Below are 19,676 nucleotides of genomic sequence, written 5' to 3'. Positions count from 1 at the left end.
ATATCACAATAAAGACATAATAACAGTCACTTCATCCTTGTGTTGTTATTTTTGTCATACATCTGTTGAATGGTAGACCCTGAAGACATTTACCTAACGTGTTATGTGTAGTGGCCTTTCAATGAGGACATTCCTGCTATAATACACGGCTGGTACAGTACATGGGTGAGGATGGCTGTCCAGTTGTAGACAATAAAGACCCCCAAGACATTAACCTCATCTGTATAACTCAAAGTTTACTGAGTGACTGATTCAGAACAGTAATATTTTCTGCTACAAGTACAGCTGACCAGACAAAGACATTTGCAGACCTTTTAGATATTTATTTAAAACAATGTAAAACACAGGGTGCCAATGAGGAGATCATTTTGCCAAAACAAAAGGTGCATTAAGAAGACTGTGCTCTCAAAAGGTGCATTAAGAAGACTGTGCTCTCAAAAGGTGCATTAAGAAGACTGTGCTCTCAAAAGGTGCATTAAGAAGACTGTGCTCTCAAAAGGTGCATTAAGAAGACTGTGCTCTCAAAAGGTGCATTAAGAAGACTGTGCTCTCAAAAGGTGCATTAAGAAGACTGTGCTCTCAAAAGGGGAAATAAGAGAAAAAAACACAAAGTAAACCACAGTAAATGACCTAGAACCTTAACATGTGACTAAGTATAAAAAATAAATAAACTACAGTAAATTACCTACCACCTTAACGTGTGAATGAGAAAATAACGAAATATATAAAAAACAGTAAATTACCTACCATGTGAATGAGAAAATAACTAAATGTAAAAAATAAAAATAAAAACATGCAAAAAAAACAGTAAATGATCTACCACCTCAACATGTGAATGAGAAAATAACAAAATATATATTTTTTAAAACATGCCAAAAATATTGTAAATTACCCAGTAAAAAAGTTATTAAAGAAAACATGTTAACATACATCTCTACAAATGTGTTTAAAACACCTGTTTTTGGGGTGAGATGGAGGGCTCTGTCTAATCAATCACTGATTGATGGTAAAAGTTTTAAAAAAGAATGAACGTACATCGTCATGTCCCTGACAAACGGGATACAATGATCAGGAGGAATAGCATGATGTCGTAGACAGCCTTTGCTGGACATTGCTGATGTTTCTCTAACTCCTCTTTAGCTCATCAACCCGTTGCATAATGTCAGTGTCCAAAGGATCCTCAGCTGTTTTTTTATTTATGAATTTTTTATTTCACCTTTATTTAACCAGGTAGGCCAAGTTCTCATTTACAACTGCGACCTGGCCAAGATTAAGCAAAGCAGTGTGACAAAAACAACAACACAGAGTTACACATGGAATAAACAAACGTACAGTCAATAACACAATAGAAAAAAGAAAAAGAAAAAAAAACAGAAAATCTGTATGCCGTGTGTGCAAATGAAATAAGGAGGTAAGGCAATAAATAGGCCAATAGTGGCGAAGTAATTACAATTTAGCAATTTACACTGGAGTAATAGATGTGCAGATGAGGATATGCAAGTAGAAATACTGGTGTGCAAAAGAGCAGAAAAACAAAAACAAATATGGGGATGAGGTAGGTAGTTGGTTGGATGGGCTATTTACAGATGGGCTGTGTACAGCTGCAGCGATCGGTAAGCTGCTCTGACAGCTGACTCTTAAAGTTAGAGAGGGAGATATACGTTTCCAAATTCAGTGATTTTTGCAATTCGTTCCAGTCATTGGCAGCAGAGAACTGGAAGGAAAGGCGGCCGAAGCAGGTGTTGGCTTTGGGGATGACCAGTGAAATATACCTGTTGGCGCGCGTGCTACGGGTGGGTGTTGCTATGGTGACCAGTGAGCTGAGATAAGGCGGAGCTATACCTAGCAAAGACTTATAGATTACCCGGAGCCAGCCGTCTTCCTCTTCTGGCCACTGGAGCGTAGTCGGGGAGATGGGGCGGAGGTTGATGGAGTTGCAGGGCAGAGGGCAAGGGTGTGCCTGGACGGTGCATTTGGGTGTTGGTGAGAAGGGACTCTGAGGAGAGGGGCCAGGGAGGTGATGAACCAGGCCAGGGAGATGGTGAACCAAGGGGCGATGAACCACCTGTAGGTCTCTCGGGCTCAGCTCTGTCTCTGGGCTGTCCAAAACACCATCCGCTCCAACAATCTGCACACAATAACCCATAATGGCAAAGTGAAAACAGTTTTTTGTATTGTATTAAAAATATTATAAAAAATTAAAACAGAAATACCTTATTTACATAAGTATTTAGATCCTTTGCTATGAGACTCGAAATTGAGCACATGTGCATCCTGTTTCCATTGATCATCCTTGATATGTTTCAATAACTTGATTGGAGTCCACTTGTGGTACATTTTATTTATTGGACATGATTTGGAAAGGTTCACACCTGTCTTTATTAGGTCCCACAGTTGACAGTGCATGTCATAGCAAAGATCAAGCCATGAAGTCGAAGGAATTTTCCGTAGACCTCCGAGCCAGGATTGTGTCGAGGCACAGATCTGTTGAAGGGTACCAAAACATTTCTGCAGCATTGAAGGTCCCCAAGAACACAGTGGCCTCCATCATTCTAAAATGGAAGAACTTTGGAACAACCAAGACTCTTTCTAGAGCTGGCCGCCAGGCCAAACTGAGCAATCGGGGGCGAAGGGCTTTGCACTCCACCAATCAGGCCTTTATGGTAGAGTGGCCAGACATAAGCCACTCCTCAGTAAAAGGCACAGCCCGCTTGGAGTTTGCCAAAAGGCATCTAAAGGACTCTCAGACCATGCGAAAAGATTCTGTGGTCTGATGAAACCTAGATTAAACTCTTTGGCCTGAATTCCAAGCGTGTGGAGGAAACCTGGCACCATCCCTACGGTGAAGCTTGGTGGTGGCAGCATCATGCTGTGGGGATGTTTTTCAGAGGCAGGGACTGGGAGACTAGTCAGGATCGAGGCAAAGATAAGCTGAGCTAAGTACAGAGAGATCCTTGATGAAAACTTGCTCCAGAGCGCTCAGGACCTCAGACTAGGGTGAATGTTCACCTTCCAACAGGACAATGACCCAAAGCACAGAGCCAAGATAACGCAGGAGTGGCTTTGGGGTGAGTTTCTGAATGTCCTTGAGTGGCACAGCCAAAGCCCAGACTTCAACCCGATCGAACATCTCTGGAGAGACCTGAAAATTGCTGTGCATTGACGCTCCCCGTCCAACCTGACAGGGCTCAAGAAGATTTGCGGAGAAGAATGGGAGAAACTCCCCAAATACAGGTGTGCCAAGCTTGTAGCATCATACCCAAGAACACTCAAGGCTTTAAACGCTGCCAAAGATGCTAAAACAAAGTTCTGAGTAAAGAGTCTGAATACTTATGTAAATGTGATATTTCTAGATTTTTCTAGATGTGCAAAAAAAAACTTTTTGCTTTGTTATTATTGGATATTGTCTGAAGATTGATGAAGAAAAAATATATTTAGTACATTTTAGAATAAGGCTGTAACGTAACAAAATGTGGAAAAGTCAAGGTGTCTGAATACTTTCCGAATGCACTGTATGTAATGTATTGTCATAAATAATGAAAATGTAAAGATAAGGATGGTGGAAACATTGATAGAGGGCTATAGGAAGAACCTTTACATGATAAAATGGTTCTTGGTAAAACCCTTCATAGAGGATTCTAGTTAAAACCGTCATAATGTTCTAGCTAGAACCATATACAGGGGGTTCTATAAAGAACCCAAGAGGGTTCTGGGTAGCACCAACAAGGTTCCCCTATGGGCAGGGATTGGCAAAAATGACAAAATACAGATACAAAATACCATAAAGATCATTGTATCAAAATAAACTGTAATGTATTAAAATACTAAAATACATTTCCAAGTAGCTGGCCCGAACAGCAACAACAATCTCAGTATCGGTGACAAAAACGTTTTACTTGCTGTGACTGGGATATGTTGTTGTTTGACCTTAGTCGAGCAAGTCACTCTGGATAATCGTGCATGCTAAATAACTCAAATGTAGACGTGACCGACCGGCTGAAATCGGTCTTATGTAACAAAATCTGAAATTGTATTTTACATTGGATAAAAGTAGAGACTCAGAACTACGAAATGAGATATCATACACTACAGTTGAGGAACAATGGGAAAGTAATTTTGCTTTGAAAGTTGATAAACTTGTAAACTCACTTTTGAGAAAATGGCCTTTGAATGTTTTGGTACTACTATTGCTTTGTTTTGGTGCCTTCTTTGTCTACACCCATTCAGCATCGTTCACACCCTCTTAAGCTTTAACCCCACCCATCTCTTTAAGGGATGATCTGAATGTACTAACAACAGCATGCAAGCACCCAAGCTAAATTGTTAGCTACTTCCAGACATCTAAGTGAGAGAGAACAGTTCACTGAACATTACTCGCCCTAGCAGAGCTGGTTAAGCTGTTATGTTATCCAGAGTGTTGGTGACTGCAACTGTACTGTCTGATTGTCCGGTCGTAATTTCAGAGCGTTTCGCATTCAGAGCGCACAGTGGACGCTCTGGCCGATGAGTTTACTGACGTTTACTGACACCAGCCATATTCAACTGGTGTTGAGCATTGGTAAATTCATCAGTTATTCTGCACTCTCTGGAGCACACAGACGAGAGCGCTCTGAATTCGGAGTAGATGCCTAGACTGAATTAACGAATGCACCCGAAATGGTTAGTTGCATAGTGGAGTCTTTGTTAACCTCTAACGCCTACCAAACCCGGATCCGGGATCCCCCCCAACACAAAAGCTGACTAGCATAGCCTAGCCTAAAGTTACAGGGATATCATTAAAAAAAAAAATCATGAAATCACAAGTCCAAGACACCAAATGAAAGATACAGATCTTGTGATTCAAGCCATCATCTCTGATTTGTAAAATGTTTTACAGGGAAGACACAATATGTAAATCTATTAGCTAACCACTGTTAGCAAAAGACAACAATTTTCTTACTCCACCATTTTCTTACTGCATCAGTAGCTATCACCAATTCGGCCAAATAAAGATATTGATAGCCACTAACCAAGAAAAAACCTCATCAGATGACAGTCTGATAACATATTTATGGTATAGGATAGGTTTTGTTAGAAAAATGTGCATATTTCAGGTATAAATCATAGTTTACAATTGCACCCACCATCACAACTCGACTAGAAAAAATACAGAGAGCAACGTGTATTACCTAATTACTAATCATAAAACATTTCTTAAAAATACACAGGGTACACTAATTGAAAGACACAGATCCTGTGAATCCAGACAATATTTCAGATTTTCTAAGTGTCTTACAGCGAAAACACAATAAATCGTTATATTAGCATAGCACATGTGCAAACATTACCCCAGCATTGATTCACGGCAAAAAGAGCGATAGCATTATCACCACCAAAATGTATTAATTTTTTCACTAACCTTCTCAGAATTCTTCAGATGACACTCCTGTAACATCATATTACAACATACATATAGAGTTTGTTCGAAAATGTGCATATTTAGCCACCAAAATCATGGTTAGACAATGAGAAAAGTAGCCCAGCTGGTCAGAAAATGTCGGGCGCCATATTAGACAGTGATCTAGTCTTATACATAAATACTCATAAACTTGACTAAAAAATACAGGGTGGACAGCGATTGATAGACAATTTAATTCTTAATACAATCGCTGAATTACATTTTTTTAATTATCCTTACTTTTCAATACAGGTTGCGCCAAGCGAAGCTATACCAAACAAAATGGCGGCATAAGCGTTTAACATTTTTTGACAGAAACACGATTTATCATCATAAATTGTTCTTACTATGAGCTGTTCTTCCATCAGAATCTTGGGCAATGAATCCTTTCTCCGGTCTAATCGTCTTTTGGTCGAAAGATCTCCTCTTGTCCGGTCGAAATGGTCACTAACGTTCACCATGCACTCGAAAAGTGCCCAGCGCTTCAAAGTGCATTACACAGAAAATGCCATAAAATCGCCCTAAACGGATATAAATTGCTATAAAACGGTTCAAATTAACTACCTTATGATGTTTTTAACACCTATAACGAGTAAAAACATGACCGGAGAAATATTACTGGCTAAACAACAGCTTGGAAGGAGGCAAGTCCGACGTCCTTCGTGCGTCAGGCGCAGGCAGCAAAAGAAAGCTACTTCCGGTATTTGGTGTTTTATACAGGCCCTGATTGCGCAATCGACTCCATTCAAAGCGTCACCACGTACTGACATCCAGAGGAAGACGTAGGCAGTGTCTGTTTCTCCATAGCATTTACAGGGACATTACAACCGACCTGGGAACAGGGGCCAAGATGTCTGAAATCTCACTCCCTGTCATGAAAAGTGCTGTAGAAGGAGTTCTGTTTCACTCAGAGACAAAATTCCAACGGCTATAGAAACTAGAGAGTGTTTTCTATCCAATAATAATAATAATATGCATATTGTACGAGCAAGAATTGAGTAGGAAGCCGTTTAATCTGGAGCCCGATTTATGCTAAGTCGAAACAGCACCCCCTATATTCGCAAGAAGTTAAGACATGTAGCTAGCTAGGTAAACAATGAACCAAAATCACAACTCATGACGTTACTACCCTGCATGAATTTGCAGGTAGCTAACCAACCAGGTTCAATGTTAGCTAGCTAAGCAAATAGCACTGAGATACGAATAGTAAGATTATACAGGTAACGTTAGCTAGTGAGCCAGTGAACATTAGCTATGTGAAAATGAACATACCAAAATTAACTGCAAAGCACACTGTGTAATGTTTCGGGGCGGAGCTCATTAGAATAATTCTCAGCATGCGTCACAATTGTTAATTTTTACATGAACAATTGTGAAGTCCTCCCCATATACTTTTATATTTCGTTAGTTTAGCAGACACTTTTATCACACCATAGTGCTATCAGACTTCTGATGCCAATGCAGGGTGAAAGGGGGCCACAAAATGTGAACCACTATAAAAAAAATTGTATGGAAAAGTATTTTGTATTTCAAAAATAAAAATTACAGTATTTATAAAATACAAAATACAAAATACATTGGAGTGTAGTTCAGCCCAGTGTAATACAAATGACAAAATACTCAGAAGTAATTCAAATACTAAAATATTCAAATGTCAGCCTATGGGGACAAACCAAAGAATCCTGTATGGTTCTACTTAGCACTCACACTCACACACACACACGCAACCGCCAGGATAGACAGAAGCTCAATCAGCACCCCTTCTCTGTCTCTCCTCTCCCTCTCTTTTCCCCCCTCTCTCTCCCCTCCCACTCTTCCTCCCTCCTCCTCTCTCCCTCTCCTCCTCTCTCTCTCTCTAGCTCCCCCCTCCCACTCTTCCTCCCTCCTCCTCTCTCCCTCTCCTCCTCTCTCTCTCTCTCTCCCTCTCCTCCTCTCTCTCTCTCCCTCCTCCTCTCTCCCTCTCCTCCTCTCTCTCTCTCTCCCTCCTCCTCTCTCCCTCTCCTCCTCTCTCTCTCTCCCTCCTCCTCTCTCCCTCTCCTCCTCTCTCTCTCCCTCCTCCTCTCTCCCTCTCCTCCTCTCTCTCTCTCTCCCTCCTCCTCTCTCCTCCTGTCTGTATCAATGGCGCTGCCTTCAGCACTTCTCTCTCATTGATCGTGCTCTGAACCCTGAGATGTTTAGCTGACATCATCTCTTCATCTCTTCATCCCTCCTCCTGAATGTTATCCTAATTAATTATGTACATGAACTCCTCCAGCGTCCTCTCTCTCTCGCTTGCTCACTCTCTCTCGATCTCATTCTCGTGCTTTGTTTCTATTTTTCTGTCTCTCTGTTTCTCTCTCTTTCTGTCTTTTCTCTTCCTTCCTTTCTTTCTCTTTCTCTCTCTCTCTCTTTTTCTGCCTCCCTCCTAGTTCCTCCTTCATATGAGAATAGGGTGAAGCATTTACATCAAAAACAAAGTAAAAGGAGTTAATTCAACATCTACCTAGTGACAGTAGAAGGCTTTCCTTCTGATAATATAAACCCACCTGGTAGTTTCATCTCAGGTAAGGCTTAAGTTGAGATATCTGTCCTCCAGAGGAGGCTGGTGAGGGGAGGATGGCTCATAATAATGGCTGTAATGTAGTGAATGAAAATGTTTCAAAGAAACCATGTTTCAAGCCATTAATATGAGCTGAGTTAAAGTGCCACTAGCCACCACTGGTGTCCTCCCCACAATTGAACTCCGTTTCCCAGCGGCGTGTGTCTGTCTTATCTCAGGGCCTGTTTAGAGTGGTCCCCCGGGTGTTGGTAACAGAGATCCCTGTCGTCATGCTTACTCTGATAACTGTGAAGTAAATGGAGGTTGTCACGGCGACACCTCAAAGGGCCGTCCCTCCCGGAGACCTATCGCTGCCACTTTCTGCCAGTGATGGACAGATGATCACACTGGGTCTGAGGGATGAGAGGATGTCTGGATGAATCCCTAGTTCTCTCTCTCTCTCTCTCTTTACTTCTCTCCCTCTCTCTAATGCTATGTCACCCTCCGTTTCTCTCCGTCAATTCCTTCCTGTCGTTAACCTCTCTCACCATCGTTCCTCTTACCTTCCATCACTTTCTCTCTCTCACTTTCTTAATCTCTCTCTCTCTCTTTTTATTTATCTCTCTCTCTCTCTTTCTCTCTCTCCCTCATCTCTCTATCTAATTGTAATATATGCTGTAGTCTAGACCTTTCTAGTTTGTTATATCTGTGTCCACTCCTCCCAGACAGCTTTCCTAATCTCCTGTGCCACATACAAATGCCAGGAGAGCAGAGAGAATATCAAATACATGACCCCTCCAACCTGACCCTCACACTAACCTACAGTATGACTAAGATATTCACACACTCTTAGGCTATGTCACAAATGGCACCCTTTTCGCTATATAGTATACTACTTTTCACCAGAGCTATAGGGCTCTGGTCAAAAGTAATGCACTATGTAGGGTATAGGGTGCCATTCTGGATGCTGTCTAAGACATATTCACACACTCTTAGAGAACAGAGGCAGTTAAATATGAAATGTTTCTTTATTATTAAAAAACACTGTGTTTTGGTTGGTATTGCATTATCATGTTTAAGTGTTTTAGCTTCAATCAAGGTGCTTTAGAGTGTACAGTATGAGTTATGACTAGTGAGGTTTTGTGTCCCTCTCGCACTCCCACGCTCACACTCTCTCTTTTCCAACCACCCAAACTCCACTCTATCATTTTATTTTTTACAATACCCAAGATTCCAGTGCTCTTTAAGCTAGGAACATATTTTTTTGTGGTCTGTGTTTCCCCCCAGCAGGCAGAAGAGGTTGCGCAAACAGAGGGCTCCCATCAGCTCCACCTGCAGCAGTGTGATTCATCAGAGAAGCAGCAGCCCAAACGGTTACATGTCTCCAACATCCCTTTCCGCTTCAGAGACCCAGACCTCAGGCAAATGTTTGGGGTGAGTAGCTAGCTATTACACACAAAATACATTGTTACGACCTTAACCCAACACCTAGCGACTCGTCAAAAGGTTTGGCCCTCTTGGCATAATGGTTAAGGTGTTGGCTTGACAGTCGCTGGACCTGGGATTGAGTCCTGATCAGAGCTAACCCCCCAAAATGCTCTACAATATGTGGTAAGTGAGAATTTAGAAAGACCTGAAGCTGAATAAGCATCACAAGGCCTAATTTCACCTATGCAATTCCAAGGTTTACCAGCACACAACTTTGACCTACTACAGTGGCTATGTTGGTGTACATACCAGATTTGTGTGTTCTCACTGTTCAGAACGCACAGACCTGTCAATGGTTAACAAAACACATCAGTCTGGGACCGCATTGTTGAGCCGACCACGTCTCAGTCTCTCTGCATGTGGTTGTGTAATCCTCCCATCTACTCTTAGCTCTACAGGAACATCAAGTGCCACTTTGAGACTGTCCCCATTAAAGATGTATGGGCCCGTCACACCTTTTAGAGAGGAGGCCTAAATGATTCACGTCCTATCCTCCACATACCCTCTCCTCCTCAAATTAGAGACAAATATGAATCTTTCATCTCCGGGGCGTTACAGGGCCGTCGTCCTTAACCGTTCCTTGGAGAGAGAGGACATGTCACTAGACCTGTTTAAATTCCCAAGACTGTTGTAGCGGTTCTCAGAGCAGAACACGGTTCATTCACAGGGCTGTTTTAGAATTACACAATGATTCTAGAATAGTTTTTTTTTATTCTCTGCTTTGTGAAAGGCTTTGAAGAATAATTAATAAATATCTGAGAATGAAATATCTGACCCTGTGTGAGTTGTTAGTGGCAACTTCTTCTTACTTGCTTAATTGTTTTTCTTCCTGGAGGAACATAGTTCTAAAGATCTACAACGCTGCCGGTCTTGAGCTGCATTTCTTGCCTGTGGCCTTACAACCCAAACATCAACTTGTACCCACTCCTATGTAGTTGGAATAGCAACTAGTGCAAGTCTGTCATGTTGTTTCTGAAGTGACTGCTTCTTATTCCAACAAAGTGACCAAGAAGTCCCCACAGGCATGCAGTATGACTGTAGAGCACAGAGCCAGCTAGCTTCTTCTCCCTGCCACAGACTTTGTGCATGTTTGATGAGCACAAGAAACAGAGAGCGAAGAACAGGAAAGACAGAGAACACAGGGGGCTAGAACAAGAAAGACAGAGAACACAGGGGGGCTAGAACAAGAAAGACAGAGAACACAGAGGGCTAGAACAAGAAAGACAGAGAACACAGGGGGCTAGAACAGGAAAGACAGAGAACACAGAGGGCTAGAACAAGAAAGACAGAGAACACAGGGGGCTCGAACAAGAAAGACAGAGAACACAGAGGGCTAGAACAAGAAAGACAGAGAACACAAGGAGCTAGAACAAGAAAGACAGAGAACACAGAGGGCTAGAACAGGAAAGACAGAGAACATAAGGAGCTAGAACAAGAAAGACAGAGAACACAGAGGGCTAGAACAAGAAAGACAGAGAACACAGAGGGCTAGAACAGGAAAGACAGAGAACACAGAGGGCTAGAACAAGAAAGACAGAGAACACAGAGGGCTAGAACAGGAAAGACAGAGAACACAAGGAGCTAGAACAAGAAAGACAGAGAACACAGAGGGCTAGAACAAGAAAGACAGAGAACACAGAGGGCTAGAACAGGAAAGACAGAGAACACAGGGGGCTAGAACAAGAAAGACAGAGAACAGAGGGGGCTAGAACAGGAAAGACACACAGAGAGAGAGGACAGAAAGACACAAACAACAGGCCATGCAGGAGGGAGGGAGAGAGAGAGAGAAAGAGAGAGGAGAGGCCCCCTGACAGACCGTTCCCTAATGGCCCAGAAATAGAAACATGTATCATGGAAATCCCCCCATAGTGTTTGTTGCTCTATAGCTCGTTAATACCAGACCAGTCTTTACAGTACAGTGTTTACTGGTGGCAGCCCATATATATATATATATATATATATATATATATATATATATATATATATATATATATATATATATACACTACACTCAACACTAACTTTTTAAATAATAGGAGGCTGGAGATTTCTTCCCTGGTCCCCTGGCTTCTCAGATGGAGTGGAACATCTGTTGCGTGCGTGTGTGAATGTGTGAAGGCCTGGGACTCCTAACTCTCCAGAAACACTCCCCAGTCACTTAGTGAAGTCTCCAAGTCACTGAGCTCTGCACCACAATTAACCAGAGACACTGAGAGAGGAGAGAGGAGAGAAGGATTAGAAGAGACAGACAATCTGCTAGCACTCACTACAATCAGCGATGCTCAGAGCGCGTCTAACCCTGTTAACAGTGGGTCGCACTGACATAGGCCCTGAAGACTTGGTGTCAGGAGGACTGGGCTAGAGAAGTTGGTCAATCAAAACAAAGTCACATGTTTAGTCCTTTTTCTTGCACTTTAGAAAGTGAGCAACTCAAACTGTCCACTTTAGGTTTCCCAGGCAAGTTTAAGCTTGAAAAGTGAACTAACCACTTTGGTTCTTTGGTTCAATACTACAGTTGCAGACAAGGCAGTTAAGCAGTTTGGTTAGTTAGTTGGTTGTTCGATTGTCTCTAGGGTGGTGGGATGGGATACGAAGGGAATGTAGAATCTTTTCAGAGTTTACACGCACACACACACGCACGCACGCGCGCGCACACACACACACACACACACACACACACAGACACACACAGACACACAGACACACACACACACACACCTCTCTTTGTCGATGGTCCAGTTTTAAGGATTAATCGTTGTGGGCAGGGCTGAAGCGCTGCAGCCCAGATTCCATCAGGGTTCTGCCATTCCCACAATGCGCTCTAGTACCGCCCTCTCCCATTGCCTGTAAATGCTGCAATGAGAGACTGGCTCAATCTGCCATTACGACTCCGCTTGAGCACCACCACAATGCAAACAAAGGCCAGGCATTATAGCAAATGGAATTTCCTTCCATTCTAGCAAAAGTGAAGGCAATGACAAGGCATTGTAACATAGTCACACAAGGAAGTTATAACCAAGGGAATAATGCAACAATCAAGTGTTTTCTCAGTGGATTCTTTTTAATGGTCCTTCTTGTGACAATTTAGGTCCTTATCAGCTGTGTGGTCGGTGCTTCTACAACAAAGCAGACCAGAGATGGGCAGTGGTTCTGTTACTTTTGACTAATTTGTCATTTGTATTTCACCGCCCTGAACTACATCGAGACCTATAATTTGTATTTTCAAAAATAAATAAAATACTAAATACTTTTCTATAAAAAATACAAATATAGCGTTTCACAATTTTGTGGCCCCCTCTCACCCTGCATTGGTATCAGAAGACTGCTGGCACTATGGTGTGATAAGAGTGTCTGCTAGATGACCAAAATGTGAATGTAAATGTAAATATGAACACTTGCAAAGCATGCTGGGTATTAGGGCTCTATTCAACCCACATCGCGGAAGTTCAGTTTTACAGCGTGATTGAAATTTATAGGCAATTTTCTGGCTTTAGTCGAGACTGCATTCACGGTAAACTCTTCATATGTTGGCTCAAAAGGAAATGACTTAAATATTTATTTAGCGGAATCTGTATCATCTTTACAGATTGAATGGAGTCCTTAATATAAAGCAAAGCCAATAAGAACACCCAGTGTTTTTTGCAATTGTTCATTTTCACATTTACGTTTACATTTTGGACATTTAATAGACACTCTTATCCAGAGTATCTTAAAGTCAGTGCATTCAACTAAGGTAGACAAACCACATATCACAGTCATAGCAAGTACAATAAAAAATGTGTTACCGTTACTTGCAATGTTGTTTTAGTGAAGGCGTGTAAAATACCTCAATGTACCGGCATTTTATCAAACTACAATGCTTTGCAAAGGTATTTTGATACATTGGTCTTTAGAGTATCTTGCATTTGTAACAAGATACATAACAATAACCATTTTGCCCATCTCTGACGCGGACACAAAAATAGGGAATGTATGGAAAGAATAAAATAGCAGGGGTTCATTACCCAAACTTATTTGAGTTTAATTCATAATTAGAAAAACACATCTAGGAGGAAATTACAACGATGAGCATGAGGGCTTAATGGTATAGTGATAATTGGGATTCAAAGCCCCACTTCACTGATTCAATTCTCTCATTCTCTCAACGGCGTGTCGGAGATCTCTAATCTCAACGTCTGCATCCGAAATGACACACTATTAGCATGCCATTTGGGATGAAAGCAAAGCTTAATACGTTGGATATATCAGCGAGGGGTTGAGGCCTCCCTACATGCATTGAGGCCTCCTTTACCATTAAAGTGTTTGATAACTCTCTCAGAAGATCAGAAACTCTGAAACTATCCAACTGGGAAACTCTGGAAGTTTGGGTGCCGCTTTCATGTCTCGGAAATGATCTGAAATAGGATATTCAAAATGTCCAAACACCAGGCACTTAGGCTTCAGATATAAAGTATTAGCGGGGGTTTTACCCCCAATTTTCCCCATTGTCAGTTCTTCTGATTTCAAAGGAGCACATGAATATTGCATGACACAGGGAGCCAGGATGGCTTCCACTAGACCCTAGCTGTGCCCCAGTCGCTTCAGGAGCCTGTTCATTTTGCACCACACTGAGAGAAACAGGCTAATATACTGTCCCCAGTGCCATTGCTATGTTTAATTAATAACCAGACACTTAGAGAGCCAGCCGCAAGAGGGTTCTTCCTGTCACACTCCCAGAGGTAGGGTCCTAAATTAGTCATTACTGTAGTGTGTGCATGCACACACGCACGCGCACACGCACACGCACATGCACACATGCCCATCCACGCATGCACACACACACACCTCCCCCCAACACACACACCTCTGGCCCACCTCAGCAGTCTGTGTGTGTGTGCGTGTGTGTGTTTCTCTCTCTCGAGGAGCGAGGCGTACATCACAGGTCCGCTAATGGACTTTTAATGATACCTTCCTTCCTCTGCCTAATCACCTTTTTTAGAAGCCCCAGCCTTCCAGGGAGAACCCCCATCTTTGCATCATGCTGCAGCAGCATTCCAAACAGAACAGGGAATCATGTCAGTCGGAAGCTTCTTATGTTCTGATTAGCCATTTTATTCCATAAGGCTCCATTCCATCCTGCCCCACCATTTGGCCTTTGAGATTGTGTGTAATTATAATCCCTCCATGTAATTTACAATAACAAATCAGTGTAGAGATGAACATGTGTGCAGTAATGGTATCAGAGGGGGATAGATAGGACAGCTAAACCCATAGCTTCTATTGCAGTCTCCCCTTGATGCCAATTCATTAGTGGCCTGATTAAAGTAAATTTACTACAGTGTTTATTTAGCAAGAAGGATACTTTATTATTGCCTGTTAAGGAGCAGTTCCCTCTCTTTTTCTCTCTCACACACACACACAAACACACACATACATATGCACACACGCACACACACACATCACTTTGTTTACAGTGCATTTAATCTGCACCCCAGGCCCATTAGCACAGGTATAAACTGTTACCATCGTTAGCATCATCAGCTTCTACAGTGTGTTGGGCTAAACAAGTCATTCAATATGAGAGGAGGACGCTATGATGCTAACCAGTCTAAGTATATGAGGAGCACCATCACGCTGCGATCATACAATGTGCAGTGTGTGTTTGATTTACTGCTCCTCACAAGGAAAACAGCTTTAATCTGAACTAATGGAGGAGACTGAGTCGAGCAACAGCTGTGAGAGAATGGATGGATGTGAATTGAGGAGGAAGAGAGGGGGAGGAGGAGGAAGTGGAGGAGGAAAGTGCTGCTGTGCGTGCCTGAATAAAGTGAAGGAGAACGAGTGATAGAGAGAGAAGGATTTTTTTTTCAGTGCAACATTTCTGGCGTTGATTCAGGTGTTAAATGAACTCTGTAAGTGTTACATTAATACTCATTGGTGTAAAATAACCACACTGTTGGTGTTTATAACCAGAGTTGAGTGTGAGAGTGTGATTGTGTTAGTTTTACTCTGTGGAGACTAAAACGTTCAAATCAAAAACATGTCCATCATTATTATATTTCCCAGCATGCTCTACTACAGGTAGATTTGTTGATGAGTGTTTTGATTCATATTTTGCTACATAAAGATAAATAACGTACAGTTTTAACATTACATATGATTTTCAGAACAATTTTTTTCTGAACTAATCTAGTTACTGAAATGGTTGTTCCAGTTGAATGGTTTAGGTAGTCTCCTTATTCAATGTTAATGACCCTAACAGTCATTCTGAATGCAGTTTGCGGCCAAATTATGTTGAATATCCTAACTCTGGCAAGATTTCAATAGGAGTTATACATCAATTTGCAAACCAGCATAATGTGACTTGCAAACCTGAGGTGGCCTTTTAAGAAGGACTTTCAGGTAACTTGATTAAAAGAAAAAAAAGGCCTTACGAGACATGTATTGTCTTGGACAGTTACATTTTAATTATACTATTCACTTAACTGACTTGGTGAAGGCCACAGGACAGAAAATGAATGAATTCAACAACCATGTCATTAACAAATCCAGTCACAGGTGGTTACTCACTTGAAAAGGCAAGGCACACTGGGAAATTATATTGAGACATGGCTTGGTGGGGGCTTGGCTTTCAGTTAGTTATTTTTGGCCACCCCTGAGTAGAAGTGTTGTACCAGTTTAACTGGTCTATGGTTATGTTTCAGTGTGTCTGCTGCCTGTTCTGAAGTCTTACATAAGGGCATGTGACCCTAAACAGTTGCAAATAATGTTGTTACGTACGTAAATCAACAACAAGCGGCCTCTTAAAGAAATACTAACCTCTTTGCGTAATGGTTAAAAATACTAAGAAATACTAAAGGAGGTGTTATTGCATAACAGCATTGGTGCAGACTATATACACTTCCTACTCTTAGAAATACTAAAGGAGGTGTTATTGCGTAACACTATAATTGTTAATTCCATAACACTGTATAACAGCCTCAGCACTAGGCGTGGACCAATATACACATTGGCCTAGTGTTAAATTTAACATAGTCAGTTTTGAGTCAACCCTGGAGAATTTGCTGTGTGGAGTTGGAGAGTGCCTGCTGAAAGAAAGTGATGAAGAAGGAATGATAGAGAGAGAGGAAGTGGAGGAGACCGCTTGGCTGAAGAAAGTGATGGCGACCAGACAAGCTTTACATAGGGGAAGACGGGACTGTCTTTGATTTGAGTTAACATGCTACAGCACAGACCTCTCTCTCTCTCAGTCTCTCTCAGTCTCTCTCTCTCTCTCTCTCTCTCTCTCTCTCTCTCTCTCTCTCTCTCTCTCTCTCTCTCTCTCTCTCTCTCTCTCTCTCTCTCTCTCTCTCTCTCTCTCTCTCTCTCTCTCTCTCCATCTGTCTCTCTTCCATCAACCAGGTGATCAATTCCATTGAGCTTGCGCTTCTGCTGAGTAAGGCGGGACAAGGCTGTGTGTGTGTGTGTGTGTGTGCATCCATGCGTGTATGTGTGTGTGTGCATGTGTGTCCATGCAACCTGATACACAGCCTCTCGGCCTCTCTCTCTCCGTCCCTCCCTTCATCTGACAAGGTAATTAGTTAGAATGAAATAACGTGTCCATTGTAGACAACAATTAACCGTTGCTTTCATCCCAGTCATTAGGAAGAGTGGAGGTTTTCTTTCATTCTGCTGTGTCTCTAATGATCCCACAGCCTTCCCACTCGCCCGCCTTAAGCCCAGTTAAAACGCCTCTCGCACACACACACACAAAGCCGACCACCAATTATGTGCTTTTGTCCTTTTGAGGAAGAAGAAAGGAGAGGGGCGGAGAGGGACATGGAAGTGGAAAAGAGAGTGAGGGAGACATACAAATCCGTTGTTAACTGGGACGTGTTTTAAAAAAATATAAAAAAATGTACCCCTTTTTTCATGATATCCAATTAAGATCTTGTCTCATCGTTGCAACTCCCCAACGGACTCGGGAGAGGCGAAAATAGAGTCATGTGTCATCCGAAACATGACCCGCCAAACCGCGCCTCTTATCATCCGCCCGCTTAACCCGGAAGCCAGCTGCATCAATGTGTTGCAGGTGCCCAGCCCACCACAAGGAGTCACTAGAGCGTGATGAGCCACTCGGGAGGTCCGTGTGGTTTTTCTTATTTCGATTATCTGCAGTTAGATGGCTGGCAGGCCACAAACAGGGGCACTTTTCTTCTCTCCTCCTGCAAATCGCTGCTGCAGCACTACTCCCCTCTCTGTTGTCCGTATGTACAGGGCATCGCACAGACCTCTCTGTTGTCCGTATGTACAGGGCATCGCACAGACCTCTCTGTTGTCCGTATGTACAGGGCATCGCACAGACCTCTCTGTTGTCCGTATGTACAGGGCATCGCACAGACCTCTCTGTTGTCCGTATGTACAGGGCATCGCACAGACCTCTCTGTTGTCCGTATGTACAGGGCATCGCACAGACCTCGTGGGCCCCCTGCCTTGCGGCAGCAGCAGGTGTGTTACGCCAGTGGATGGAGTTGGTTGAAGGGTTGTTGATGCAGCCGCTTCTCTCTATGTCTTTCTTCCTCTCTCGGCTGCACGTATCAGCCAATCAGAACTAATATTGCTGGTGACGTAAATCAAGTGTTAATCAAATGTTATGCAGCTGTGGCAGCACTGTTGATGTTTTAACTAGGTAGCTAGCTACACATACTCGACCGGTAAGCGCATCATGTTTGGATACTGGGTGTGCGTAATGTCAGTATAGGCAAGGCTGGGAAACAGTCAGGCACGCTCCATACAGCACAGACCAACAGATGCAAACAATGGACAGGGTGGCGAACTCTACCACGTCACTTCCACTTGCAGGCAATGGGTTCAGAACAACAAAGTCAAAAACGTAATACAAAAAAATAATATATATATATATATATATATAGTATATCACTACCCAAAAGGGCACTTGGTGAGTGGGAGGGAAAAGGGGCATGTGGTGGGCACAGGTTGCCTCCTATCTGTGCACATCGCTGCGTATGTATCACCATGTACTGTACCCACATACACTGACCTCTCCTTTCACCCTCTACTTACCTCTTAGAATCCAAATGAACGTATGTTTGGGCTGATGGTTGTTGGGTTTAGTATGTTTGGGCTGATGGTTGTTGGGTTTAGTATGTTTGGGATAGTGGACAGAGGTAGCGTGTGTGTATAGGCTTTTCTCAATAGATTCTTATCAACTCCTGTCTCATGTCCACTCTCATGTCCACGCTCATGTCCTCTCTCATATCCTCTCTCATGTCCACTCTCATGTCCTCTCTCATATCCTCTCTCATGTCCTCTCTCATGTCCACTCTCATGTCCTCTCTCATGTCCACTCTCATGTCCTCTCTCATGTCCACTCTCATGTCCACTCTCATGTCCTCTCTCATGTCCTCTCTCATGTCCTCTCTCATATCCTCTCTCATGTCCTCTCTCATATCCTCTCTCATGTCCTCTCTCATGTCCTCTCTCATATCCTCTCTCATGTCCTCTCTCATGTCCTCTCTCATGTCCTCTCTCATTTCCACTCTCATGTCCTCTCTCATGTCCTCTCTCATATCCTCTCTCATGTCCTCTCTCATATCCTCTCTCATGTCCTCTCTCATGTCCTCTCTCATATCCTCTCTCATGTCCTCTCTCATGTCCTCTCTCATATCCTCTCTCATGTCCACTCTCATGTCCACGCTCATGTCCTCTCTCATATCCTCTCTCATGTCCACTCTCATGTCCACTCTCATGTCCTCTCTCATGTCCTCTCTCATGTCCTCTCTCATGTCCACTCTCATGTCCTCTCTCATGTCCTCTCTCATGTCCTCTCTCATGTCCTCTCTCATGTCCACTCTCATGTCCTCTCTCATGTCCTCTCTCATGTCCTCTCTCATGTCCTCTCTCATGTCCTCTCTCATGTCCACTCTCATGTCCTCTCTCATGTCCACTCTCATGTCCTCTCTCATGTCCACTCTCATGTCCTCTCTCATGTCCTCTCTCATGTCCTCTCTCATGTCCTCTCTCATGTCCACTCTCATGTCCACTCTCATGTTCACTCTCATGTTCACTCTCATGTCCTCTCTCATGTCCTCTCTCATGTCCTCTCTCATATTCACTCTCATATCCTCTCTCATGTTCACTCTCATGTTCACTCTCATGTTCACTCTCATGTCCACTCTCATGTCCTCTCTCATGTCCTCTCTCATGTCCTCTCTCATGTCCTCTCTCATGTCCACTCTCATGTCCTCTCTCATG

The 19,676-nt window shown here is 42.8% G+C and overlaps 1 protein-coding gene across 1 annotated transcript in view; it reads left to right on the top strand.

Moving 5' to 3' along the window:
* LOC120045943 (RNA binding protein fox-1 homolog 3-like) overlaps positions 1-19,676 on the top strand; it is a 74,990-nt gene that overhangs the window by 26,668 nt on the left and 28,646 nt on the right. The window contains exon 2 of the mRNA XM_038990868.1: positions 9,243-9,389. Coding sequence (XP_038846796.1) covers positions 9,243-9,389 — 147 coding nt within the window. The remainder of the gene's footprint in view (positions 1-9,242; positions 9,390-19,676) is intronic.

Source organism: Salvelinus namaycush, chromosome 4 (genome assembly GCF_016432855.1).
Source record: "Salvelinus namaycush isolate Seneca chromosome 4, SaNama_1.0, whole genome shotgun sequence".
Taxonomy (NCBI): domain Eukaryota; kingdom Metazoa; phylum Chordata; class Actinopteri; order Salmoniformes; family Salmonidae; genus Salvelinus; species Salvelinus namaycush.
This window is presented reverse-complemented; position numbering and strand designations above follow the sequence as displayed.